Genomic DNA, 27153 nt, shown 5'->3' with positions numbered 1-27153 from the left:
TAAATGCGTTTTTGGACGCGTGGCTGGTCCCACAAGTCAGAATCTTGATATTTGTGGTGCAGTTTCTATTCTGCACTTCTATAGAACGCAAACCCAAACTTCTGAACAATGACACGATGAATTTTCCAGAGCAAGATGGAGTGAGTAAACATGATTGGTTGTCAATCAAACCGTCTCTTCCTGTAAAAGTAGGCGGGTCTTGGTCACATCAAGAGGGAAGAAAAGTAGCAGAGTCTCTGGAGAAAGTTCTACATATCTACCTCATGAGAGTATACGTGTATGGTGAGATAGTGTGTGTGTGTGTGTTACCGTGACCCAGCTGATCTGGGCTCCCAGGTCTCGAAAGTAGAAGGTTGCCGTGGTTCCCACAGGTAAGTGCTGCAGCACGTCTTCATCCTTCAGAGACTTTCCCTCTGCATCAACAATCCCACAATGCATCAGTACACGGTCTCACACACACACACACACACACACACACACACACACACAATGTGCACCTCAAAGCCTAGCATGATTGTGTCTATTGATGCATCCAAGAACATACCGTAGGAATAAATCACATATTTTCCACTTTTTGTCAGAATGAAAAATCAGACACTCTTGGACTGTACTAGAGAACAGGATCAGTCACTCTACAGGTATAGAAAACTCAAAGAGCCACAAAACGACAGGACTTTTTGCTCATTGAGAAACAAAGTCCAGTCAATGGTGACAAAGGCTAAACAATCATTTTTCAAAGACAAGATAGAAGAAACCAAGAGCGCACCAAAGGAATTATGGGACACTCTCAAAACTCTTGGAGCTGAATCAAATAAAAAAATGATCCGACACTGTTAGCTTGCAGATTGGAGATTAAATCTGTTTTTATGACGATGCTGTAGCCAGGCTTGTAGCACTCGAGTCCGACTTGTGCCCTAATTTTAAGGACTCATGACTTGGCTTGGACTCGAGCACTGATGACTCGGACCTGGACTCGAGCATTAACCGCATTCGGACTTGTAAATTGGAGACGAGGACTCGGATTTTTTCTTTATTTTTTGTAACATGCCATAATTTGACAAGATATTTATATCTACATTGATTTTTATACTAATTTTGTGCAAGAGAATGCACATTCACCTGTTCATACGTCATGTTCAGGAACAAATTAACGTTAATGGCGCTAAAATGCCTGGAGAGACGCCGCTAGGATTGTCCACTTTGCTTCTACAGACTTCTCGTGGAGTGGGGAAAAAAAAAAAATGCCCCGCTATGTGTTCCATATGTAGAAGAACTATCGAGGAGACGACAGGGACAACCTCGAACTTCAATCGTCATTTGGTAAGACTCCACCCAGAGAAGGAAGTGACACGATGTTCATTGCCCTGTTGATAGTAGGCCGAGTGATGAACAAGCTTTTTATCTGTAGCCTATTAACTAAAATGGGGCAGTCGAGCAGTGACGTTAGTCCAACACCGTAGCAGAGACGCTTTCACATAAAGGCAGCAACAGCCACCGTCAAATGACACAGTTGGAGTCTTGTTCTCGGACTCAACTCTGACTTGAATTTAACTTTTCTTTCAATGACTTGGACTTGAACACTGGGTGGTAGAAAAGGGCAACTGGACTTGCTTGAAGATTCTTGAAAACGTTTCACCTCTCATCTGAAAGGCTTCCTCAGTTCTGTCTGACTAATAGGGAGTATCAGATATTTATCCTCTCATGAATCAGAATCAGAATTCTGATGACAAGCTCATCTAAGGTGTCGTTGAGGCATCATGTTGGTGTGGGTCGCTGGAGGCTGGGTGTGAAACGGCGAGTCATTAGGGTGATCAAAGGATTGCCCGTTAGGGTGATCAATGGAAAGCTAACTCTCTCTGTCCTCCTGTGAGTCACCGAAAACAGCTGGGTCCTGGCGTACACCCAGCCGTCTGGGAAGAGTGCCCAAGACCGCATTGTAGATGGTTGATAAATGATGTCTTAGACCCCCACCTCTGTTCAGCGATGGCCGTTCCAGGTTGACAAAAATGGCTGTCTACATTCATCTTAACAACAAAGGACACTCATTTCAGGATTGTAACGTACACATTTTAGCCAGAGAGGATCGTTGGTATGAGCAAGGAGTTAAAGAAGCCATTTTTGTCAACCTGGAACGGCAATCACTGAACAGAGGTGGGGGTCTAAGGTGGGGTTTACATTAGACCGTATCAGCGGATCATCAGATTAACGTTTTTAAAACAATTAGCGTGCACACAGCAATGCCAATACACGGATACGCTCGGCTCCGCAGGCATCCTGCGCTCCAAATCACTCCGCCCTGAACAGCGAGTGCCCTCTGGAGGGTGCGCACTCCGGCCCTGCGCAGCTCACAGAGCGCGCGAGTGAAGCGCACGAGCACTGATTCGGGACTGAGCCGCTGTGTGTGTGATCCCAGTGCATATCACTTACCACTTGCAAGTGGAAGGATGGCAAGCCTAAAGACAATCATAACTACACAATGGGCAGTATTTGCATCAGTATTTGCAGTATTTTCATACTTTTATACTCTTTAATGAAAGGTGATACAAGGCGGAAGTCCGCGCCGTTTTTCAGCAGTCGCGTCACATGACCAACGCCAGCGAATCAGGAAGGTGGATGTCACAGTGACGTTGTCCAATGACGACGCCAGCTAGAGCTCAGCACAGCGTATCCGCGTATTCTCAATGTTTACACAGCACCGGAGCTGACACGATCTGGATTGAATACGTGGACCCTGGCGGATTCCCGTTTCCCGGCGTTTCCAGGCGTTTTAATGTAAACGGACAGTGCATCCGCGAAGAAAACGAGACAGATACGGTCTAATGTAAACTTGGCCTAAGACATTGTTTATCAACCATCTACAATGTGGTCTTGGGCACTCTTCCCAGATGGCTGGGTGTACGCCAGGACCCAGCTGTTTTCGGTGACTCACAGGAGGACAGAGAGAGTTAGCTTTCCATTGATCACCCTAACGGGCAATCCTTTGATCACCCTAATGACTCGCCGTTCACACCCAGCCTCCAGTGACCCACACCAACATGATGCCTCAACAACACCTTAGATGAGCTTGTCATCAGAATTCTGATTCTGATCCATGAGAGGATAAATATCTGATTCTCCCTATTAGTCAGACAGAACTGAGGAAGCCTTTTGGACGAGAGGTGAAACGTTTTCAAGAATCTTCAAGCAAGTCCAGTTGCCCTTTTCTACCACCCACAGTTTACTATGACCTGGATGATTGAGAATCTTCACAGACACTTGAACACTGGGGACTCGAGACTGGACTCAGACTCGAGGTTTAGTGACTCGACTACAACACTGGCTGTAGCCAACCACTTCAATGGGTATTTGACTTCTTCTGCCTCCAAGTTGGTAGCGAATTTGCAATCTGAGCCAAATGCTTTTTACAGTCTGAAAGCTCTGACTGGCCAGGCCCGAGTTTCCCAAAAGTATTGCAGCACCAAGAGAACTGTTAAATGGTAGAGCAAGCAGCACAATGAACACTCACACTCTCTCTCTCTCTCTCTCTCTCTCCTAGTTAAGATGCTCTTAGCATTAAGAGGCTTTTGGGAAACCCACCGCAGTTCTATAGATCCAACGGTGTAGAACAGGATGCTTTCTCTTTTTCGGTAGGTGATGAAGAATGTGTTTGTAAAATTGTTCTTTGTCTACTTTATTTCTGATTTGCATGGGATTTTTGCCTGAATAGATTCTATTTTTACCTGAATACATTCTAACACTCTATTCAGGGTATTCATAATGTAATCTTCAGAATTAGTTGTCATTTAAATGTCATTACTTTTTAATTTTATTCAAATAATACTGTAGCACTTTCATGTTGTACAAAAGCCAAATAAGGAACGTGAAGCTCAACAGCTACTTTTCCTCCCAAAAATAAAGAGCCTCTTTACATGCAGTAATGAAAGTCTGATATCTCACACGTCTTTCAAAAGGAACTGACAGCTGCCGATTACCAGCCTGTAATCACTGATCCATGAAACGCAGGTGTAATCAGATTTACAAGGGTTGTTTTTCTCCATTGTCTCCTTTAACGTCAATGCACTCGGTCCACCGATGTTCAAGCCTCGCGATCCCTTCACGGATGGTCACACATCTTGAACCTCCAGATCCTGCTTTTTGGAGGTGATGACGGATGACTTCATCATCACTCTGAAAATGGCGACCATGCGAGTAGGATTTCAGTTTGGGGAACAGGCAGAAGTCAGGCGGTGCCAGGTCAGGTGAGTAAGGTGCATGGGGCAACAGTTCAAAGCCACATTTGGCTGCTTCTGCCCCTGACACCTGTTCTGTGTGGACGGGCGCATTGTCCTGGAGCAACGGCACACCAGCGCGAAGGTTTCTTTCCTCTCCTTTCTTCTTTGATTGCTCTTTCAGTTGAGTTTTTGTGGAGCGTGATGAGGCTTTTTATTCTATTCTATCCACATTGACTGGATATGAGAAATCGCACGCTCTGATTGGCTACTCTACTACTAGGATATATCAGCTCATATCCCGTGAGTAGAGAAAAGCAAAATGGCAGAGTGTGTTACTGAACCAACCAAGGACAAAATAAAAACTCTACTTGAAAACAAAACCCCAAAAATTGTTAGCAAGTTTTTAAAAGAAATAGAAATAGCTAAAAGAATACTGATTTGGGTCCCCCCCCCCAAATATCGCCTGTTCCACACTCCAGCCCAGTCAATGGCAGCAATGCACCTTTAAGTGGGTTTGCCAACCGCCAAAAACCCTAAAGAAGACCACCCAAAAAAAAAATAAAAAATTGGAATAAAAGTATGGTTTTTTTTCAAGAATTATCATCATAGCATTTTTCACAAATTGCTCCTGTCATTTCGCCGGTTTGTTTACATTCTAAGCAGAAATTATTTTTTCAGACGTTTTGTATAAAGTTTTTATTTATCAAATTTGCAAAAAATAAAAATTCCCCATTTCTCAAAATCCAGTGAACGTGGATTGAATAAAAACAGTTATTCCACTCAATCTCAGTGCTACACACATCGTCAGCCATCAGCTCATGTACGACTCGATTTTGTGGAATAGCTGTTTAATCGTATACGGTCACGCCCCACAATGCGAGTTACGCCCCTTGTTTCTGGGTGAGGCCGAGAACTTTTTGAAGCATGCGCATTTTCTCCATCTCTGATTGTAAATATTTTAATTTAAATCCTGTCTATATGCAGCTTGTTTTCACCCTGCAGTCGCATCTGGGTTCCATAAATCAAGAACCATAAATTTGTCTCATTGACAGTTTATCAGTAAATAAGCAACAGTTTCAGGTCAGTTTCACCTGTACCATGTTTCCAAAATTAAAGATTTAATCAGTGTTTATAGCGAGAGGAAAAACTGTCATAACAGGGCGTAACCTTTCTCGAGGATGTTCCACAACATATCTAACTGCCGTATAAACTGCTAAAATACAGGATGCGTTATTCTTTAAATCAATTACGTTTACGGTATTTGGCAGATAAACACTAATCTTTGGTAAAAGACTTGGTGATAAGTGAAAGAACACTTCTTTCTCGACGATGCAGTTATATGAACATACAGCAGCAGTCAGAAGTTTGTTCACACCTTCTAATTAAATTTTTCTTTACGTTTTTTTAAATTAAAAAAGTCACGTCATGTCAAACTTATGATGGATGTCTTTGTCTTTACTTAGTTGTTCGGTTCTTGATATAATATGTATGGATTACTGCAGCTGTTGTGTGGAATAGGGCCATTTATTTTTTATAGTATGTTTACTATTTATTGTTTGATCTCACACATTAAGAAGGCGAGAAACTCGTCCACTAATTACCTTTTAACGAGACACACCTATTAATTGAAAAGTATTCCAGGTGACTCCCTCATGAAGCTGGTCAAGATAATGACAATAGTATGGAAATCTAGTCTGGCTAACGCGACTTCAAAGCTCTGCGAGCATTTGGTCTGGCAAAGATATTAAGCCCAACCGTTTCCCAAAGTGCGTGGTTGACCCGCCTCCCTGAAATGCCTCAGTTTGCTACTGGTCGAAGCCAGAAAAGGCTGTGACGAAGCTTAAACCAATCACATCACTCTTTCCTCTGACGTATGTGACGCGACGGGGCTAACTGGTAAATTAAACTCTTACCGAAGCCGGTCGGGAGCAAGGCGAAAACGTCCTTCCTTTCAATAAATACCTCCAGGGCTGCTCTTTGCTCCGTTTTCAATGAGAACTTGCTCCATGTTCGTAATGTTTCTAGTGAATGAAGCGCTTCTGGCATAGATTCTGTAAACAATCTATGGCTTCCGGTCGCAGTTCTACTACGTCACTGCCTTGAACACGCCTCTACCCAGGGCCATTGGAGATACTCAAAGTTGACTGGCTCCCCATTTTTCGGCAGCTTGGAAGAGCTGTAGATAGCTTGCCTGGCCAGACTAAGCTCGCAACAGGCCCTCGTGTTGCGTCACGCTTAGGATGGGCGGGCCCAGGCTAATGGAAATCATCATCAAGGGAAACGCCAGATAATCTAGGGGTGTTCACACGGCACATATTTGCATCAATGCTGCACCGATGTACAGTGGTGCTTGAAAGTTTGTGAACCCTTTAGAATTTTCTATATTTCTGCATAAATATGACCTAAAACATCATCAGATTTTCACACAAGTCCTAGAAGTAGAGAAAGAGAACCCAGTTAAACAAATGAGACAAAAATATTATACTTGCTCATTTATTTATTGAAGAAAATGATCCAATATTACATATCTGTGAGTGGCAAAAGTATGTGAACCTTTGCTTTCAGTATCTGGTGTGACCCCCTTGTGAGCGATAACTGCAACTAAATGTTTGCGGTAACTGTTGATCAGTCCTGCACACCGGCTTGGAGGAATTTTAGCCCGTTCCTCCATACAGAACAGCTTCAACTCTGGGATGTTGGTGGGTTTCCTCACATGAACTGCTCGCTTCAGGTCCTTCCACAACATTTTGATTGGATTAAAGTCAGGACTTTGACTTGGCCATTCCAAAACATTAACTTTATTCTTCTTTAGCCATTCTTTGGTAGAACGACTTGTGTGCTTAGGGTCGTTGTCTTGCTGCATGGCCCACCTTCTCTTGAGATTCAGTTCATGGACAGATGTCCTGACATTTTCCTTTAGAATTCGCTGGTATAATTCAGAATTCATTGTTCCATCAATGATGGCAAGCCATCCTGGCCCAGATGCAGCAAAACAGGCCCAAACCATGATCCTACCACCACCATGTTTCACAGATGGGATAAGGTTCTTATGCTGGAATGCAGTGTTTTCCTTTCTCCAAACATAACGCTTCTCATTTAAACCAAAAAGTTCTATTTTGGTCTCATCCTTCCACAAAACATTTGTCCAATAGCCTTCTGGCTTGTCCACGTGATCTTTAGCAGACTGTAGACAAGCAGCAATGTTCTTTTTGGAGAGCAGTGGCTTTCTCCTTGCAGCCCTGCCATGCACACCATTGTTGTTCAGTGTTTTCCTGATGGTGGACTCATGAACATGAACATTAGCCAATGTGAGAGAGGCCTTCAGTTGCTTAGAAGTTACCCTGGGTCCTTTGTGACCTCGCCGACTATTACACGCCTTGCTCTTGGAGTGATCTTTGTTGGTCGCCCACTCCTGGGGAGGGTAACAATGGTCTTGAGTTTCCTCCATTTGTACACAATCTGTCTGACTGTGGATTGGTGGAGTCCAAACTCTTTAGAGATGGTTTTGTAATGTTTTCCAGCCTGATGAGCATCAGCAACACTTTTTCTGAGGTCCTCAGAAATCTCTTTTGTTCGTGCCATGATACACTTCCATAAACATGTGTTATGAAGATCAGACTTTGATAGATCCCTGTTCTTTAAATAAAACAGGGTGCCCACTCACACCTGATTGTCATCCCATTGATTGAAAACACCTGACTAATTTCACCTTCAAATTAACTGCTAATCCTAGAGGTTCACATACTTTTGCCACTCACAGATATGTAATATTGGATCATTTTCTTCAATAAATAAATGACCAAGTATAATATTTTTGTCTCATTTGTTTAACTGGGTTCTCTTTATCTACTTTTAGGACTTGTGTGAAAATCCGATGATGTTTTAGGTCATATTTATGCAGAAATATAGAAAATTCTAAAGGGTTCACAAACTTTCAAGCACCATTGTATTTTGTTGCAATATATCTTACACCGGTGCAAATTTTGTGGAGCGTTCACACATCACAAACCTGCTTACGAGAGAGAAGCGTGTTAGCACCGGTGCAGCCCCACTTGCGTTCACACGGCAGTTTTTGTGACCGTGCTATACGATAGTAATAATGCGGAAATGAAATATGCGCATGCGTGAAAATGTACTTCCTTTTCCCGGTTGTCATGGCATCACCAAGCGCCAGGAAAACAACGTGGATGAAGACACCAGTGTTGCCAGATACTGCTGACGTTTTCCAGCCCAAAATATGTTCAAATCTGCCAAAATGCACTTAAAACCGCCCAATCTGGCAACACTGGAAGACATGCAGTTCTGTTGTTGTTGATATTCACCATTTTGGAAGCGCAAAATACCAGTATGCAAATTATGCAATGCCCGTACGTAAATCAACTCTTCTCACGCGTAGCGAGTCTACCCCGTAGCGTTCAGACGTCCCATTTTATATCGGTGCTGCCCCGCAAACTAGCATTTACTCCGGAGTAAATTTCTTAAACCACCTCCCGAGCAGGGTTAGATTTGCACCGGTTTAAGCAGCTTTCAGGGGCGACACCGGTATAACTTTGTACCGTGTGAACGCTCTACCGGGGCAGCGCCGGTGCTACACCGGAGCAAAAGTTGCCGTGTGAACACCCCTTCTGAAGAATAAAAAAAATATCAAACTTTGCTTTTTTTTAACACTTGTTCTACAATGTAAAAAACAATCAAAATACAGAAGAACCTATGAATGAGTAACTTTTGACTGGTGCTGTACGGTAAGTGTAGCTTTGTACCAAATGGATCATTTTCATATAACCACACAAAACACTGGACGAAGAAAGAGCCGAGATCTGGACAGAACTGTGTCTGACAGTAATAAAAGGACGGTACTCACTGGGGTCGAGACGGATGGACTGTCGGGCAGGATAAAACTGTGGGTCTGGAACAAACAAACAAACATAATAAATAATAATAATAATAATAATAATAATAATAATATCCAACAACCAACCAGTTGATCTGACACTAACTCATCACCAGTCTTTCTTTAACTTCACACACTGCTTTAAACAAACCACCTAACCATCAGATTTACACAAAATCTCCCCAAACACACAGTGCTGTGCAAAAGTCTTAGCCCCCCTCCCTATTCCCCCCCCCATCCAAACTTTGTTATAGATTTCGATTTTATGACTTCAAAATTATCGCGTCACATCATCACAAAAACATCTTCCAAACGGAGTTCCAAACGGTCGTTTTTTTTGGGGGGTGAAGGGGGGGTTCTAGCACAAAATTAAATGTTACAGAAAAATAAAAAAAAAAAAGTTTGTACGTGAGCAGCATATTCCATAAGAGAGCTCTTTTCAGATTAAAAAGGAAAAAACATAATGAAGGCTGCTGGGTTTTGGTGTAAAATGAAGAAGCGAGTGCAACAGTCAAAGTGTCCAGAAGAGCTGCGGCTGGTTCTGGAAGATGTTCAGTAAAACCTACAGATCATTTCCACATAAAACTGACCTCACTGGACCGGAGACAGACATTTCTTTTTTTTTTGTAAGCAAAGGGAATTTGGTCTCACACCAAATACTGACTTTGGTTCGTTTTTTTTTTTTTTTTTTTAAATGCTGAAACATTTAATTTCCTTATTTTTAAGCCATTTTTGCTCTACAGCATTTCTTTACATGGACCTAAGACTTGTGTACAGTACTGTATGCAGTAAGCGATCAGGCAGTACGTGTTTGCTGTTAAACTTTTGTATCTTTAGATTCACACTGTAGTTACGAGGCAAAAACATAAAGCACACTGACTGGGATATTATCATATCTTAGCAGTTAAGTTCTGTCTTTTCACTGCACCAAGACTGATCTCATGAGTCTAGCTACAGTTTGAAATACTGTCAAGTTTATTAAAAAAAAAAAAGAATAACTCAAACTCACTCAACTTTATTTATATAGCACTTTAAAACAACCGTAGTTGAAAACAAAGTGCTGTACATAAAAGACATAAAACAATTAAAAGCAATGAAATAAATAAAAACAGACAAACAGTTGTTTCATTGTTTTTAAAAGCAATTAGAAACAATAAAACAATAAATAAAAGCAAACCATAAAAACACTAAAACAAGAGCAGAGTCTCATGCGGAGTTAAAAGCCAAGGAGTAAAAATGGGTTTTAAGACTAGTTTTAACAATGGACAGTGAGGAAGCTTGCCTAATGTGCAATGGTAGTTTGTTCCATAATTTTGGAGCAGCAGTGGAGAAAGCTCTGTCCCCTCTGAGCTTCCGTTTGGACCTCGGTACCTCCAGGAGCAGCAAGTCAGCTGACCTGAGGCACCGAGCAGGAGCGTAGGGTTGAAGGAGCTCAGAGAGGTAGGGGGGGGGGGGGGCGAGACCATTTAAAGACTTAAAAACAAATAAAAAGAATCTTAAAATGGACTCTAAAGTGCACAGGCAGCCAGTGGAGGGAGGCCAGGATGGGAGTTATGTGCTCCCTCTTACGTGCTCCAGTTAGGAGGCGAGCGGCTGCATTTTGCACCAGCTGGAGACGTGCGAAGGAGGACTGGCTAACTCCAAAATAAAGTGCATTACAGTAATCCAGCCGAGATGTTATGAAGGCGTGGATTACTGTCTCAAAGTGTGTTTGTGCAAGGAAAGGCTTCACCTTTGCCAGCTGCCTAATTTGAAAGAAGCTGGACTTCACTACGGAACTAATTTGCCGATCCAATTTAAAATCACTGTCCATCTTAAAACCCAAGTTTGTGACTGTTGGCTTTACATAGTCTGCCAAAGGGCCCAAATCAACGGGCAAGGGTTCACAAGAGCCGCTGGGGCCAAACACCATCACTTCTGTTTTATTTTCATTAAAATTTAAAAAGCTCAAGGCCATCCAGGCCTTGATGTCTTTGAGACATGACAGAAGTGGTGTGAGGGAGAAAGCATTTTTTTTCTTCAGTGGCACATATATCTGACTATCGTCTGCGTAACAATGAAAGGAGATGCCATGCTTTCTCAGGATGGAGCCCAGGGGCAATAAATACAAAGAAAAAAGCAGCGGCCCTAAAATGGACCCCTGTGGGACCCCATACAACAGTGGAGCAGAACTGGACTCCAAATTTCCAAGGCTTACACTCATGCTTCTGTCAGCCAGATATGATTTTAACCATTCCAAATCAGTACCATGAATACCCAATAAAATAAATAAATAAATACAGATACAAACTGCATCGAACTGATTCCCTCAAACTATTATTTTAACATTTTACTGTGCAATATGTATTTACTCTCTCCACATTCATTGGATATGAGCAGAGGTGGACAGTAACGAAGTACATTTACTTGAGTTCTGTACTTAAGTACACTGAGTTTCTGTACTTTACTTGAGTATTATTTTTGGAAACGTGTGACTTTAACTTCACTACATTTGAAAAATATCGTACTTTTCACTCCACTACATTTCTATCAAGGCGGTGTAGTGGTTAGCGCTGTCGCCTCACAGCAAGAAGGTCCTGGGTTCGAGCCCCGTGGCCGGCGAGGGCCTTTCTGTGTGGAGTTTGCATGTTCTCCCCGTGTCCGCGTGGGTTTCCTCCGGGTGCTCCGGTTTCCCCCACAGTCCAAAGACATGCAGGTTAGGTTAACTGGTGACTCTAAATTGAGCGTAGGTGTGAATGTGAGTGTGAATGGTTGTCTGTGTCTATGTGTCAGCCCTGTGATGACCTGGCGACTTGTCCAGGGTGTACCCCGCCTTTCGCCCGTAGTCAGCTGGGATAGGCTCCAGCTCGCCTGCGACCCTGTAGAAGGATAAAGCAGCTAGAGATAATGAGATGAGATTTTTTTGCAGGTGACACTGAGACAGCTGATCAGTAATCACTAGGGTCACGTCTCATCCATAGACTGGATAAAATTAAGTTCAGTGATTTTTCAGCAGCATCATTTGAACACGATCAGTTAATGGCAGAATGGAAGGAGGCAGTTCTTCTGAGGAACGCACGCACTCATGGCCCATGGCCTACAAAAACTCGCCGTCCGACCTGCAGAAGCATATTGAGGGAGATAAACGTTTTATTCCAAGAGAAAGCTTGCAGTGAAGTTGTCTGTGCTTTTAGAACTAGCGATAACATTGCAATAGCTATGCAGTCTGGTTAGTCAAATGACTTTCTATGGATTTGCCCGCCAAGTTGCCGTAGCCTTGTCCACAGCTAGTTAACACATAGCTAGTTAATTTAGACACTGTTCGTTAGCATGTAAAAACGGAGTTACACTAACATGAATAACGTTAACTTATCTGAAGTGCTTTCAGAAATATGTTTTAGCATAATCTTCCCAAATAAACAGAATGTAGAAATCTCTCTTTTCTGGTAGCATTAGATACCCAGTATAATTTTGAGTTTGAAAAGAGTTTGCTAGCATGTCAGGTGGTGCGTCACTGACTAGCGAGCTTAACGTTAAACCACCATGATGGCACAGCATGCGTTCATTTTGTGAATTCACATTTCTGTCTTTGGTAACGGCATTAGGTTTTGTAAGCTTTATGGCAATAATACAACAATGCGGTGACAGAAAATGTACTTTTAATACTTAAGTATTTTTAAAAGAAATTACTTCAGTACTTTAACTTAAGTAAAAATTTGACTGGACAACTTTCAGCTCATATACCGTGAGTAGAGAAAAACAAAATGGCTGAGCGTGTTGCTGAACCAACCAAGGACGAAATAAAAAACTCTACTCGAAAACAAAACCCCAAAAAATACAAAAGCAACAAAATATGGAATAAAAGTATTTGATGGTAAGAACGAATGTTTTTTTATTTTTCAAAAATTATCGCATTTTTCACAAATTGCTCGTCATTTCGCTGGTTTGTTTACATTCTAAGCGGAAATTATTTTGTCGGACGTTTTGTATAAAGTTTTTATTTACTGAATTTGCAAAAAAATAAAAATGCTCCGTTTCTCAAAATCCAGTGAATGTGGATAGAATAAAAATTATTCCACTCAAGCTCGTCGTACACGGATTATAGACAACTATGAGCTCGTCTACGACTCGATTTCATGGAATAACTTAAATATTAAAATGTAAAAGAAAAAAAATCTATCATGTATAAAACTGTAACAGTCATCACTGAGTGATTATTTAATCTAAAGTCAACACCGAAGTTGTTCGTTATCTCAGAATTAAGCTATTAGCAAGTTGAAGGTCTGATAGTTTACTCACGGCTCTTGTGGAACATCGACTTGATCTCTCCAATGGTTGCATTCGGCTCCACCTGTTCATCATGAACACACACAAACACTTCACTCTCTACACACTCCCTGCGTGTGTGTGTCTGCTGTATGTACACGCATATGACAAATCAGCAGTATATTTAGGCTCGATCCCTAGTGTTCCCAAGATGGTGGGTGTTTGGAACAGCTGACATTCTTAGACCCAACACACACCAGGCGCTGCACATGTCCTAAAAGTGTAACATCCGTATCACGGCATTCGAGCTGCAATCAACACCATCCCATAGATCCTGTTCACTCAAGTACACTGTAAACACATGCTAGCGACACCATAGTGTTACTACAGCAGCTAAAACACACACACACACACACACACACACACAGTATAGAGCAGGGCTTTTCAAAGTGTGGGGCGCGCCTCCCCTAGGGGGAGCCAGAGTTCTTCAGGGGGGGCGCAACGTGAGGAAAAATAAACCAGAATAAGTTACTATAGAGATCTTGCAGTCACGTGACCGGAAAGTACACAACCGCCATCTTGTCGGTCAAAAACACCGCTGAATACTGCTGCACTCGTGTACAGAATGGATCAATTTCAACCGATGGACTACACGGCTCATTTTTCTAATGAACAGATAACTAGATATATGTCTAAAATAAACGATCTACAGATTAATGACCCTTATGGCTTACCGGATGGAGTTTTCACGACCGGATTTTGAACTGCCAGCGGAATACCCGGACGTGTATAATTACCTCATTAACTTTCCCTCGCTGTTCAGTCGTGAAGCACTGCGTGCCTATAAATCTCTGGACAGTTATCTTTACAGAAATTCAGGATTTGTCAGCGACTCAGATGTGGCATCTTGTAAACAAGAATCCTCATTGGATGGGTAAGTCACTTAAGTATTGAGTATAGCACTGACCAGCCGATTATAGAATAAGGTAATTCCAGCTGTAATTCCAAATCGTCTGTCTTGTTTACCATGGATCTGGCGTTGGAGAGGTAGAGGCTTGGCAGTGGAGGTTTGAGTGGCTGTTTTCTGAGCTTAGTCAACAGGCCGGCTCTGCAGCCTCGCTTTTGCTTCCGCTCCCGGCGCCGCCTCCTTCACTTTGCTTCCGATAACAATCCACGGAGACCCCGCTGGTCTCGCTATCTCGTCCGGAATGTTGTGCATGCGATGGAAATCGCTACAAACCGTCATTTTCTGCTGGAAACCCATGTCCAGTAAGTCCATACGGTTGTAGTGGATATTGAAGTCCGGTACAGATGAACAACACGCAAAAATATACACAAAAAACATAAAAAACGTGCACAGGTAGGGAGAGCTTGTAGCCGCAGCTGTTGTAGTAGAATTGTATATAGTAGGGTTTTCCAGAAGAAAAGGTAGAAGTAAAAGCAGAAGTAGAACCAGAAGTAGAAGGCGGAATATGGCGTTTGACCAACAAGATGGCGTCTGTCACAATCTGGATCGGCTGTGACGTCACATGCAAGTGCTCCATTGTGGACATTTAGCAAACTTCAGCTAGCCTTTGCCAGAGACAAAATGGATCGATTTTTAGTACCTAAAGCTACAGTGAGTGAGGAGACAGAGTCTGGGCCAAGCAAAAAACAAGAAGGAAGTCTGACCACGATTATTTAAAGTTTGGATTTTCATGGACTGGATCTGAAGATGCTCCACTGCCACAGTGTGTTGTCTGCCAAGAGGTGCTAGCTAACGATGCTATGAGATGTTTAAAATGTGTAAAACAAGATGTTAAAAAAAAAAAGCACAGATGTTTTAAATGTGTAAAAAAAAGATGTTTTCAAAAAGCACAGATGTTTAAAATGTGTACAAAAGAGGTTTTAAAAAGCACAGATGTTTAAAATGTGTAAAAAAAAAGAGGTTTTAAAAAAGCAGATGTTTAAAATGTGTAAAACAAGATGTTTTTTTAAAAAAGCACAGATGTTTAAAATGTGTAAAATGTTTTAAAAAAAGCGCAGATGTTTAAAATGTGTAAAACAAGATGTTTTTTAAAAAAAGCGCATATGTTTTAAATGTGTAAAAAAAATACATGTTTTCAAAAAGCACAGATGTTTAAAATATGTAAAAGAAAAAAATAAAAATGTGTACACCAACCATTTTTTAAAAATCAAATGGAACATTAAGTATAGCAACAACAAAAATTGTAAGGGGGGGGCGCTGTTGTTTATTTGCTCTCTGGGGGGGGGCCGACTCTCCCACACTTTGAAAACCCCTGGTATAGAGATTAATTCCAAGTATTATTATTTTACACTAAGGGTGCGTTCTAATCGGGGAAAGTGCTGTCTCAGGAGGCTGTCTAACAAGACAGCGAGGCATCAAGAACCGTTTGAAACCGATGAACTCTCATTTCCTGTTTTCTCAGATGCCCCCAGTTGAAGGCAACATCGAGGTCTCCTCAATGCTGCTTATTACCCATAAATCTGTGCAGCAGCTCCGTCAAGCAACAGAAAAATAAATAAATAAATGAAGGATGGTGGATGGAACTTGACAGAAAAGTGATTTTGTATACAAATGTTTCTGGGCGCTTTTTTGTCGTTGTTTTTTCACGTCGATGTTGTGAAAAGTTAGCAAGTAACCCAGAGGAGAACCATCAGGGCCTTCTAGGTGTTCAGAGAAGCTCAAACATATCAGCATTTCAAATGTTAGATTTAATTTCTTATATGCTTTAATTTCTTCCATAATTTCATGATAATTATCCTCTTAATTCTAATTCGGCCTCATTTTCTATCAAATGTGCTTCAGAAATGAAGGGACAGAAATTACGGTCCTGAAAACATTAAAATCGAGTTATCCAATGAGATTGTTTTATTTGTCTCTAGGCTGAGAAGAGTTTCGAGCTGATCGCTCATTGGTTAAGACTTCATTGCCGGGATAGAAGGTCATGGCAGTGTATGTTTATGTAGGAAGTGACAGCTTAATTAATTAACCAATCAGATTTTGATTTATAGTGGGAGGGACCAAAAATGCATCACTCTCAGCCTCCTCGAAGGCCAACGCAAGCTTAACTGCGAGTCAGCAGTGAAGTCACCTTCCAGCCAGTGTAGTGTTCATCAGTAGTGTTCGCGAATGCTAATAAAGCAGTCAAGCCAGTGCTATCGAGAGCTACAGGCTAACAACCGAGAAACTAAGATTTGTGTCTCCAGACTCTTCTTCCACGCTGCACATTCGTTACAGTATTTTTCACTCAGACTTAAGGATTCATTTACCTGTGTAATTTACTGAGTTACTTTTAAAATCAACATCGTCAGCTACACACAACGGCGAGACCTGGCAGCCTGACGCTAATCCCTTACAAAATCCTTTACCCTGTTGCTGTTTTGGTGTCTGGTGAAGTTTTGGCTGAGCTCAAGCAGTCCCAGCTCTAATAGCTGGTGTAACCAAATAAAAGTGTTTGATATGATTTGTGAGGCATGTGTGAGCCAACTAGCTAACTCTTTGGTTTAGTTACATGACATGTTGTTGTCACATGTTACAGTAAACATGATCCTAAAAGGTTGTTTGAGAGAAACGTCCTTAGACGATGTCTTCAGTTGAAAGTCCTGCCGTCTGAGACACCTGTCTGCTACGGCAGTGACGCAAACAAGGCAACTAGCTTCTGTTGCGTCAAAGTTCTCCACGCACCGAACAAAGTTTAGGATTTATGACTTGCTCCTTTTTGAACTTAGAGCTGTGTGTGATACATGACCTTTCACCTGGAGGGATCCCTGACAAAGAGCACCTGATCCCAATATCCCACTGCGTCACAAAAATAGACTATTGAGTTGAGACTGAGCTTAATAGTATGAAGTTTGGTGTCACTGTTGAGAAGTTCTCCTGGCTAAATCATAGACATCAGCTCAGACACTCCTCAGACACTCTTCATGACCCTTGATTAAACTTTCTTTCTTAACCCTGACAGCGTTCAAGTCTCCTGGACACTGCGGTGTCCACAGGAACTGTATGAGGCAGAGCACCAGACGTTCCTCAAAATCTGCGTTAGCAAGCTATAGATAGCACCGAGCCCCAAAAGTAGCTGTGTTATATTTAACTGAGAGAACATGCACTGCTGCACACAGAGCTGCCTGGTCGATGGATCGGAGTTAACACTGCACAACTGAATAAGCATAAACCATTTTAGTGTTCTCGAATTTAAAAAAAATAAAAACTTGCTCTTACCTTGTCCAAGAAGCAGAGCTTGTCCTTGGTCTTGGCGTCCAAAATCTCCACCTCGAAAAAGACAACGGCTTTTTTAGTTTTTTTGGTGGGTTTGCGTTTGGCTGGCATGGGCACTGGGAGCCCCGTGAGCATGGGGGCATTCATAGCCCGCTTGGGCTGAGCGGCTTCTAGTGCCAAGGTGTCCATTCTCTCTCTGGGTTTTCTATCTCTCTACCACAGGAAATCTGTCTCTATCTCGCCCCAGCAGCCATCCTCTCTCTCTCTCTCTCTCACACACACCCTCTAAAAGGAAAGTTGGGAAAATCTCTCCGTCTCTCCCCCAATGCCATCCCTCCTCCACCCTGCCCTCTCTTACCCTCAAAAAAAGAAAGCCAGCCAGCCAGTTGGGGAAATGTCTCTAACTCCACCCTCCTGTCTTTCCCTGCCCCGACCTCATTAGGGTACTGGCTTTACCCCAACCCCTCCAGGACACACCCCATAACCAATCACACCCTGCAAAGTAGGGCCGGTTAATATGAAGATATGATCTCATCTCATTATCTCTAGCCGCTTTATCCTGTTCTACAGGGTCGCAGGCGAGCTGGAGCCTATCCCAGCTGACTACGGGTGAAAGGCGGGGTACACCCTGGACAAGTCGCCAGGTCATCACAGGGCTGACACATAGACACAGACAACCATTCACACTCACATTCACACCTACGGTCAATTTAGAGTCACCAGTTAACCTAACCTGCATGTCTTTGGACTGTGGGGGAAACCGGAGCACCCGGAGGAAACCCACGCGGACAACATGCAAACTCCGCACAGAAAGGCCCTCGCCGGCCACGGGGCTCGAACCCGGACCTTCTTGCTGTGAGGCGACAGCGCTAACCACTACACCACCATGCCGCCCCAGATATGATCTCAATTTCACCAAAGATAACACCACAGTATGCTTCTCCAAGAGGTTTTTTCAGGGGATTTGATACATCTCCATACTGGTCTTTGCAATAACAGACCACTTTGTTTTATTGTGGTCTGTTAGCAAGTCATCAATTCCATATTTGCAGGGTTTTTTTTTTTGTAAAACGCAGGAGTTCAGCCACTAGTTTTACTATATTTAACAGTTATTCCATGAAATCGAGTCGTACACGAGCTGAGAGTTGTCTATAATCCATGTACGACAAGATTGAGTGGAATAACTTTATCCACATTCACTGGATTTTGAGAAACAGAGCATTTTTATTTTTGGCAAATTCGATTAAAAAAAAAAAGCTTTATACAAAACATCAGACAAAATCATTTCCACTTAGAATGTAAACAAACCGGTGAAATGACGAGCAATTTGTGAAAAATGCGATAATTCTTCAAAAATAAAATACACACATAGATAGATAGATAGATAGATAGATAGATAGATAGATAGATAGATAGATAGATAGATAGATAGATATTCATTCTTTAGGGTTTTTGGCGGTTGGCAAACCCACTTAAAGGTGCATTGCCGCCACTGGCTGGGCTGGAGTGTGGAACAGGTGATATTTGGGGGCAGACGACATATACAAGGGGAAGTTAAAAAGTTCTAAGGCAAATTGAAAAAAAATCTTTATGAAAATAAAGCTATTTCTCTACACATCTTCCATTTAAGTCTAAACACTTCTGCAAGCAGTGTTTCCATCGGAGAATTCCTTCTTTGTAGAATTCTGGGGGACGTCCTTCACACCTTTTGAAATGACAACATCTGTCTTAGAACTTTTTGACTTACCCTCGTACACACACACTTCAGCTATTTTTTGGGGGTTTTGTTTTCGAGTAGTTTTTATTTCGTCGTCGGTTGGTTCAGTAACACGCTCCGCCATTTTGTTTTTCTCTACTCACAGTATATGAGCTGATATCCTAGTAGTAGAGTAGCCAATCAGAGCGTATGATTGCTCATATCCAGTGAATGTGGATAGAATATTTCAGATTATATCTGATGCGTGTAATCAACCTGCGTATCAGTCACTGTGGATATTTGTAATGTTACACTGATCGGGTCCCTGGCCACAAAAGGTTTAAGGCCTGTTGCTCTGTTCCACTAGACAAGTTTACCGTGTTTGATGCTCATATAAACCCCCTTTGCTCCCGCCACCACCCCTCCCTTTATAAATGCAACCAGTGCTAATTATAGCCTGCCTACTGGCAATGAAACACACACACACACACACACACACACACACACACAGAGTGCAGACAGGGGATCAGCTTTAAAATTAGTCATAATAAGTGTTAAACAGGGCTCTACAGTTATACTGCTTGTTAATCATTACCACAATATTATGAGCACGGTATCATCTAATCACTGATATCAGCTGCTCTACATTTCCGGGTCTGGATTAGAGCTCGCCCTGTGATGAAGTGATATAGATATTGAAAGATTGACGAAATGATCAAAGACAAAAATGATCATCTTGCTCAAAGATGAACATTTGCACACAAATGTCACTTTGCACCCGTCTTTATCTCGTCATTTATGCTATTTCTTGTACTTACATAGCTAAATATCCACTTAGATAGTTATTTACAATCTATGCACTCATCTGCCACTTTATTAGGAACACCCATACTGTACATCCACCTGTAGCTGTTTTCTGCAGTTCTCTAATTAGCTGATCCCTTCACGGCAGCACAACGCATTACGTCACGCAGATACAAATCAAGAGCTTCAGTTAAATGTTCACATATCAGAATGGGAAAAATTGCGATCTCACAGTGAAGTGCGACTTTCTTTCACTGTGGTATGGGTGTTGGTTTGAGGCAGATGGTGGTTTAAGTATTTCAGAAATTGCTGATCTCCTCCTGGGGTTCACATACACCAGTCTCTAGAGTTTATACAGAATGGTGCAAAAAACAAAAACATAAGTGAGTGACAGTTCTGTGGGCGGAAACAAACGCCTTGTTGATTAAGCGAGGGCCAGAGGAAAATGGACAGATTCGAGGTGGTTCAATCTTTTTGGCCAGGAAGGCTATAGTAACTCATATAATCACTCTTTACAACTGTGGTGAGCAGAAAAGCATCTCAGCATGCAACAGCAGAACAGAACAACACTTTGGGTTCTGCTCCTGCAGCCAAGAACAGGGATCTTAGAATCAACAACAAGTTCTTATTAAAGTGTCCTGTGAGTGTGTATACTTTATTTTGTAATCTATTTTATTTATTATATAAATGCTCTGTATACTTGTACAGTATATGGACATATTGACAGTAAAGCTGCCTTGAATCTTGAATATTGTAATAAAATACACCTTTTCTGAGAGTATTGTGTGTATCATTGGTGTGTGCGTGTGTGTGTGAATAAGTCACTAATTGAGTATACCAGTTATTCCTCATTTCTCTTTTTCTTAAAAGTAGTTCTTTTTGACAATGAAGAAAAATATCATGAATAAGTTACCATTTGTTTTATAGATTCTACTTTTCTGTTTTGTTTCGTATCGTATTATTCGCAAACGTTCATGCGCACCCTGAATTTGTATGAAACACAGCATTCAGTGCACAGACAAACCTGTTTCGAATAAAATACCAGCCTCAGTTTGAATCTCTGATTTTGTGGGTCACGTGATCTCATAACTGGGGCGAATCAATTCATCAGATTTTAATCTTGATCACAATATTTGGTAAAAATATTTGGGCGGCACAGTGGTGTAGTGGTTAGCACGATCGCCTCACAGCAAGAAGGTTCTGGGTTCGAACCCAGCAGCCGGTGGAAGCATTTCTGTGCGGAGTTTGCATGTTCTCCCCGTGTCTGCATGGGTTTCCTCAGGGTGCTCCGGTTTCCCCTACAGTCTAAAGACATGCAGGTTAGGTTAATATGGGACGGCCTTGGGCTGAGGTGCCCTTGAGCGAGGCATCTAACTCCCAACTGCTCCCCGGGCACTGTTAGCATAGCTGCTCATTGCTCATGTGTGTATTCACTGCTTCAGATGGGTTAAATGCAGAGAGGAAATTTTCACAAGTGTGTGATGAGTAAAGTTGTTCTTTCTTTAAATAATAAACCTAAGTGATATTGGTAAACTTAGAGACATCAATATTGTCTTTTAGAGTTTCAGGTGGGCGGCGGTGGTGGTGTAGTGGTTAGCGCTGTTGCCTCACAGCAAGAAGGTCCGGGTTCGAGCCCCGTGGCCGGCGAGGGCCTTTCTGTGTGGAGTTTGCATGTTCTCCCCGTGTCCACGTGGGTTTCCTCCGGGTGCTCCGGTTTCCCCCACAGTCCAAAGACATGCAGGTTAGGTTAACTGGTGACTCTAAATTGAGCGTAGGTGTGAATGTGAGTGTGAATGGTTGTCTGTGTCTATGTGTCAGCCCTGTGATGACCTGGCGACTTGTCCAGGGTGTACCCCGCCTTTCGCCCATAGTCAGCTGGGATAGGATCCAGCTCGCCTGCGACCCTGTAGAACAGGATAAAGCGGCTAGAGATAATGAGATGAGATGAGTTGAGTTTCAGGTGCTTGAAAATCACCCTTAGGTCAGGATTAACCCCACACCCCTCCAGGAATGAGACCAGTTTGTTTGCTCAAAACGTGCTCAGCTTCATCTGCAGTTGATGTATGTTTGAATCTTTGGCGCCACCAAGTGGTTACTTCACATTAACATCTATAGAAACATTTCATTCAGAAAAGTGTCGTTTTTGTAAAGGGTTAATATGGCTGATCTCTAGCTCATGTGTGTCCCTGGGATTCCTGGGATTACAAGGTCTTGTCTATGAAGCAGTAGCTTAACGTTAAATTAGCTTGATGTGACAAGTTTATTTGGGTCATGCCTGTAAAAATAACGCCCAACTTCCGGGAGTGTGACATCAGCAGCATGGTCACTAGGTGCAGGAGTTCATAAAGCAGACATTCAGGAGCTGTTGTGGTCTTAGACACTGGTTTCTATGGTATAATTACTAACCTGCACCAAACCCAGAGCACGTGTTTAAGGCTGTAAATAAACAGGATGGTGTTTAGTCGAATACAAGTGTGGGCTTTATATAAACACAGGGTGGGTGTTTCACAGCAACACAACAAACTGTTACATTATAACGAGGCTGAAACACACGATTCACTGCGATTAATCGAATAATCGACTTCTCTAAACCTTCTATCATAACTTATTCATGTGCGATTGTTATCCAATTAATTGCATGGGGTCGAATCTCTTCTTCAGCTTCTGCCCTGCGTTACCAAATGGCACAATTAACTCAAAGGGAGGATAAAACACATCTATTAACAAAACACACAGTCATCATTTTTTTCGATAATAAAAAAAATCAACCAAAATGTTTGATCACTTCTGCAGGAATAATCTTACCTCGTAATGCTTCATTTTGCCTGCAGTTTAAACTCGTTGTCATCCGATATAACTGACAGAGCCAACGTTCAATCAGAACACTCCACCCACAACGCGTGGTCCAATCAGCGGCGAGATTGTGGTTGTTCAAACCGGAAGTTATGTAGGATTACAGACAGGTCGACCGTTGGACAAAGAAGCGATTGGACACGCCCACTTCTAATCCTCCTGCCTGAGTGAAATTCCACTTTATCAAGTGTAGCCTACTTTTGTTTGTTTGTTTGTTTGTAATTCCACAATGCACTGTTCAGGCCTGGTGTCCCTACACAAGGGTTATGTGATTGATTCCCCCCAGTTCATCACATGAATACACGTATTTTTTTTCCAGTTTGTTAGCAATATAAAATGGCAATCATTCCAATACTGACAACCTTTAATGTTTTTAAAATTATTATTATTCATCTCATCTCATTATCTGTAGCCGCTTTATCCTTCTACAGGGTCGCAGGCGAGCTGGAGCCTATCCCAGCTGACTACGGGCGAAAGGCGGGGTACACCCTGGACAAGTCGCCAGGTCATCACAGGGCTGACACATAGACACAGACAACCATTCACACTCACATTCACACCTACGCTCAATTTAGAGTCACCAGTTAACCTAACCTGCATGTCTTTGGACTGTGGGGGAAACCGGAGCACCTGGAGGAAACCCACGCGGACACGGGGAGAACATGCAAACTCCGCACAGAAAGGCCCTCGCCGGCCACGGGGCTCGAACCCGGACCTTCTTGCTGTGAGGCGACAGCGCTAACCACTACACCACCGTGCCGCCTAAAATTAGCTCACGTTTAAAGTTTTTAATTTTCCGTAAAGCTGCTTTGTGACAATGTCTGTTGTTAAAAGTCTCATCTCATCTCATTATCTGTAGCCGCTTTATCCTTCTACAGGGTCGCAGGCAAGCTGGAGCCTATCCCAGCTGACTACGGGTGAAAGGCGGGGTTCACCCTGGTCAAGTCGCCAGGTCATCACAGGGCTGACACATAGACACAGACAACCATTCACACTCACATTCACACCTACGGTCAATTTAGAGTCACCAGTTAACCTAACCTGCATGTCTTTGGACTGTGGGGGAAACCGGAGCACCCGGAGGAAACCCACGCGGACACGGGGAGAACATGCAAACTCAGCACAGAAAGGCCCTCGCCGGCCCCGGGGCTCGAACCCGGACCTTCTTGCTGTGAGGGGACCGTGCTAACCACTTACACCAGTAAGTGTGAATGTAGGTGTGATGGTTGTTCGTCTCTGTGTAGCCCTGTAATGGATTGGTGACCTGTCCAGGGTGAACCCCACCTCTCACCTGAAGTCAGCTGGGATTGGCTCCAGCTCACTCCTGACCCACAATGGATAAGCAGTATAAAAAAATAGATGGATTATATGTCTTATTATGTTTGGATATTCCTGTACCTCATTGTCTTTTTTCTTGGGAGAGAAAAAAATATATCCTGGTTTAGTCAGCATGGTGTGAGGAAGTACTCAGCCATATTTACAATGCAGTTGATGTTTTTTGAAGTTGTAAATACTTAAATAATATTGGCTGGCGTTGAGTGGTATAACAAGTCAAAGACAAGTTCAATATCATGCTAGCTGAATGGAATATATCTGACAGACCACAAAAAAAAGCCAGCCATTATTATTATTATTATTATACATTCCTTTCAGGTGTTCAGTGCGTCTTTCTCTTTCAAAATTCTCTCAAAATCTACCGTATTTAATGAAGCAAGCCTGGCGGCCATGTTTGTTTACAAATTATCACAGTCAGTCGCTCGCTAGCATGGAAGTTTTATGTCTCCGATGTATGACGTCATGTTGTCTTGACAACCGTGCAATATTGTAAACCATATTCAACACTCATTCTCCATTGGGTAGAGTGACGTAATACACGTAGGATAAGCGATATGCTAACAATATTGCAATGCTATCAAACCAAACGAATGAAACCTGCGAGAAGGGAATAGAACACGTTTTTATTCCATTGAAAAAGTGACCTGTGTGGATAATAATTGTGGATATTTTTGGAGTCCATTCATGAACCATATAAGAGCCGTGTGAAAGGCATGTGGAGAAATCAGAACCACAAATCATTAGAAATAAACATTTTTAAAGTGAGTTCAAAATAAATGTTGAACACCAATTGCAATGTAACATGCAAACATTTTTTTTACTTATTATCTCATGATTCTTGGTTATTCAGTGTCTGTATTTACGACTTATCTTGTTTTTAGAATCAGAATCATGTTTATTGGCCAGATATGTTGACACACACAAGGAATTTGATTTCAGCTGTTGGTGTCTCTTGAGCGATACAGAAAAGGGGAGGAAAAAAGAATGTGTATGTTATGTGCAATATGGACAATATAGACATTACACAATATAATAAATATGCAATCTACAATAACTATTACAACTATTATATACAATATTCATAATACAATATACGGCGGCACGGTGATATAGTGGTTAGCGCTGTCACCTCACAGCGAGAAGGTCCAGGTTCGAGCCCCGGGGCCGGCGAGGGCCTTTCTGTGTGGAGTTTGCATGTTCTCCCCGTGTCCGCGTGGGTTTCCTCCGGGTGCTCTGGTTTCCCCCACAGTCCAAAGACATGCAGGTTAGGTTAACTGGTGACTCTAAATTGACCGTAGGTGTGAATGTGAGTGTGAATGGTTGTCTGTGTCTATGTGTCAGCCCTGTGATGACCTGGTGACTTGTCCAGGGTGTACCCCGCCTCTCTCCCATAGTCAGCTGGGATAGGATCCAGCTTGCCTGCGACCCTGTAGGACAGGATAAGCGACTACAGATAATGGATGGATAGATGGATGTCAAAATTGGGCGGCACGGTGGTGTAGTGGTTAGCACTGTTGCCTCACAGCAAGAAGGTCCGGGTTCGAGCCCCGTGGCCGGCGAGGGCCTTTCTGTGTGGAGTTTGCATGTTCTCCCCGTGTCCGCATGGGTTTCCTCCGGGTGCTCCGGTTTCCCCCATAGTCCAAAGACATGCAGGTTAGGTTAACTGGTGACTCTAAATTGAGCGTAGGTGTGAATGTGAGTGTGAATGGTTGTCTGTGTCTATGTGTCAGCCCTGTGATGACCTGGCGACTTGTCCAGGGTGTACCCCGCCTTTCGCCTGTAGTCAGCTGGGATAGGCTCCAGCTCGCCTGCGACCCTGTAGAACAGGATAAGTGGCCACAGATACTGGATGGATGGATATCAAAATTGTGTCTTGAAATCTTGACTCTTTTAAATCTCAGAGTAATGAGTTTTACTCTCAAAATGTCGTCTTAACCATTTGAAACAACATTATGTCCAGTTAGAAGAAGAAGAAACCTTTATTTGTCACATGCACACTTCAAGCACAGTCAGAGTGCGAATTACCCCACCATACCATCATGGTCCACTATCATATCAATCCCCCCCCCGGTCCCGTCCCGTCTCGTCTATGGAAGTCGGTGTCAGTAACTCAACACAATAACTCTGAACAATAATTTTTAATGTCATTAAGAAGCATGACAAACCATACAGTACTACCACAGAAGAAAAACAGCAGTACAACCTGATAACCTTCTTTATCAGAACAAACTGGGTATCAACACTACAAATGAGTCACATACAGTATATTCACACATGCAGAACAGTCCTGCTGAATGTCTTGCTCTCTCTCGTCCTGCTGTGCCTCTCCTGTCTGCTGGGAACCCATTTTCTTTATTCACATGAACAGTGTATAAAACCTAACTGCACCTACACTTGTACTGTAATTGTCTGTAGATCTTAGTGCTAATATTTACTACTTACTCTTTTAGCACCAAAAAAAATGCCTGATGTCTGGCCCTTTTCTTTTCCTCATGTTTGGCCTACTGTCTCTGTGAATAAACTCAAACAGGGTACTCAGATGAAACTATAACTATCTTAAAAATAATACAAAAGGAATGAAAGTAAAAACAATAGAAAACATCCATGTGCTAGGCTATTTTGCCTAGGCTAGCCTACTACCTGGCTCTTTTTATGTTGCCCCCAGAGGTTCTGATTGTAATTTTGCATAGGCTTAGCTAGGCCTACATCAGAACTTCTTGTGCCTAATCACACACACAGGATGGGCCTATGTGCCAAATGAATTTCAGAAGGGCACAATTTATTCATGATAAAATGAGAATGGAAACATATGGAGTCCTTCTCCTTTGAAATGAGAATCGTTTCTATACCACACTGTAATAAGCTTGATTTAAATAGAGACTTAGCTTATCTTGCTAAC

At 42.4% G+C, this 27153-nt stretch overlaps 1 protein-coding gene across 2 annotated transcripts in view; it reads right to left on the bottom strand.

The window, feature by feature from the left end:
* tecrb (trans-2,3-enoyl-CoA reductase b) overlaps nt 1-22958 on the bottom strand; it is a 38910-nt gene extending 15952 nt beyond the window's left edge. The window contains exons 1-5 of one of the 2 annotated variants that reach the window (XM_060899192.1): nt 22872-22958; nt 17570-17620; nt 13381-13432; nt 9073-9117; nt 310-413 (exon numbers count right to left, since the gene is read on the bottom strand). In XM_060899192.1, coding sequence (XP_060755175.1) covers nt 310-413; nt 9073-9117; nt 13381-13432; nt 17570-17620; nt 22872-22886 — 267 coding nt within the window. In that variant the 5' untranslated portion in view covers nt 22887-22958. Of the gene's footprint in view, nt 1-309; nt 414-9072; nt 9118-13380; nt 13433-17569; nt 17897-22871 lie in introns of those variants that run through there. The other variant, XM_060899191.1, reaches the window with a different exon arrangement.
* Nucleotides 22959-27153: the final 4195 nt, after the last annotated feature.

This window comes from Neoarius graeffei, chromosome 18 (assembly GCF_027579695.1).
Source record: "Neoarius graeffei isolate fNeoGra1 chromosome 18, fNeoGra1.pri, whole genome shotgun sequence".
Taxonomy (NCBI): domain Eukaryota; kingdom Metazoa; phylum Chordata; class Actinopteri; order Siluriformes; family Ariidae; genus Neoarius; species Neoarius graeffei.
The sequence above is the reverse complement of the archived record's forward strand: the minus strand, read 5'-3'. Positions and strand labels throughout refer to the sequence as shown.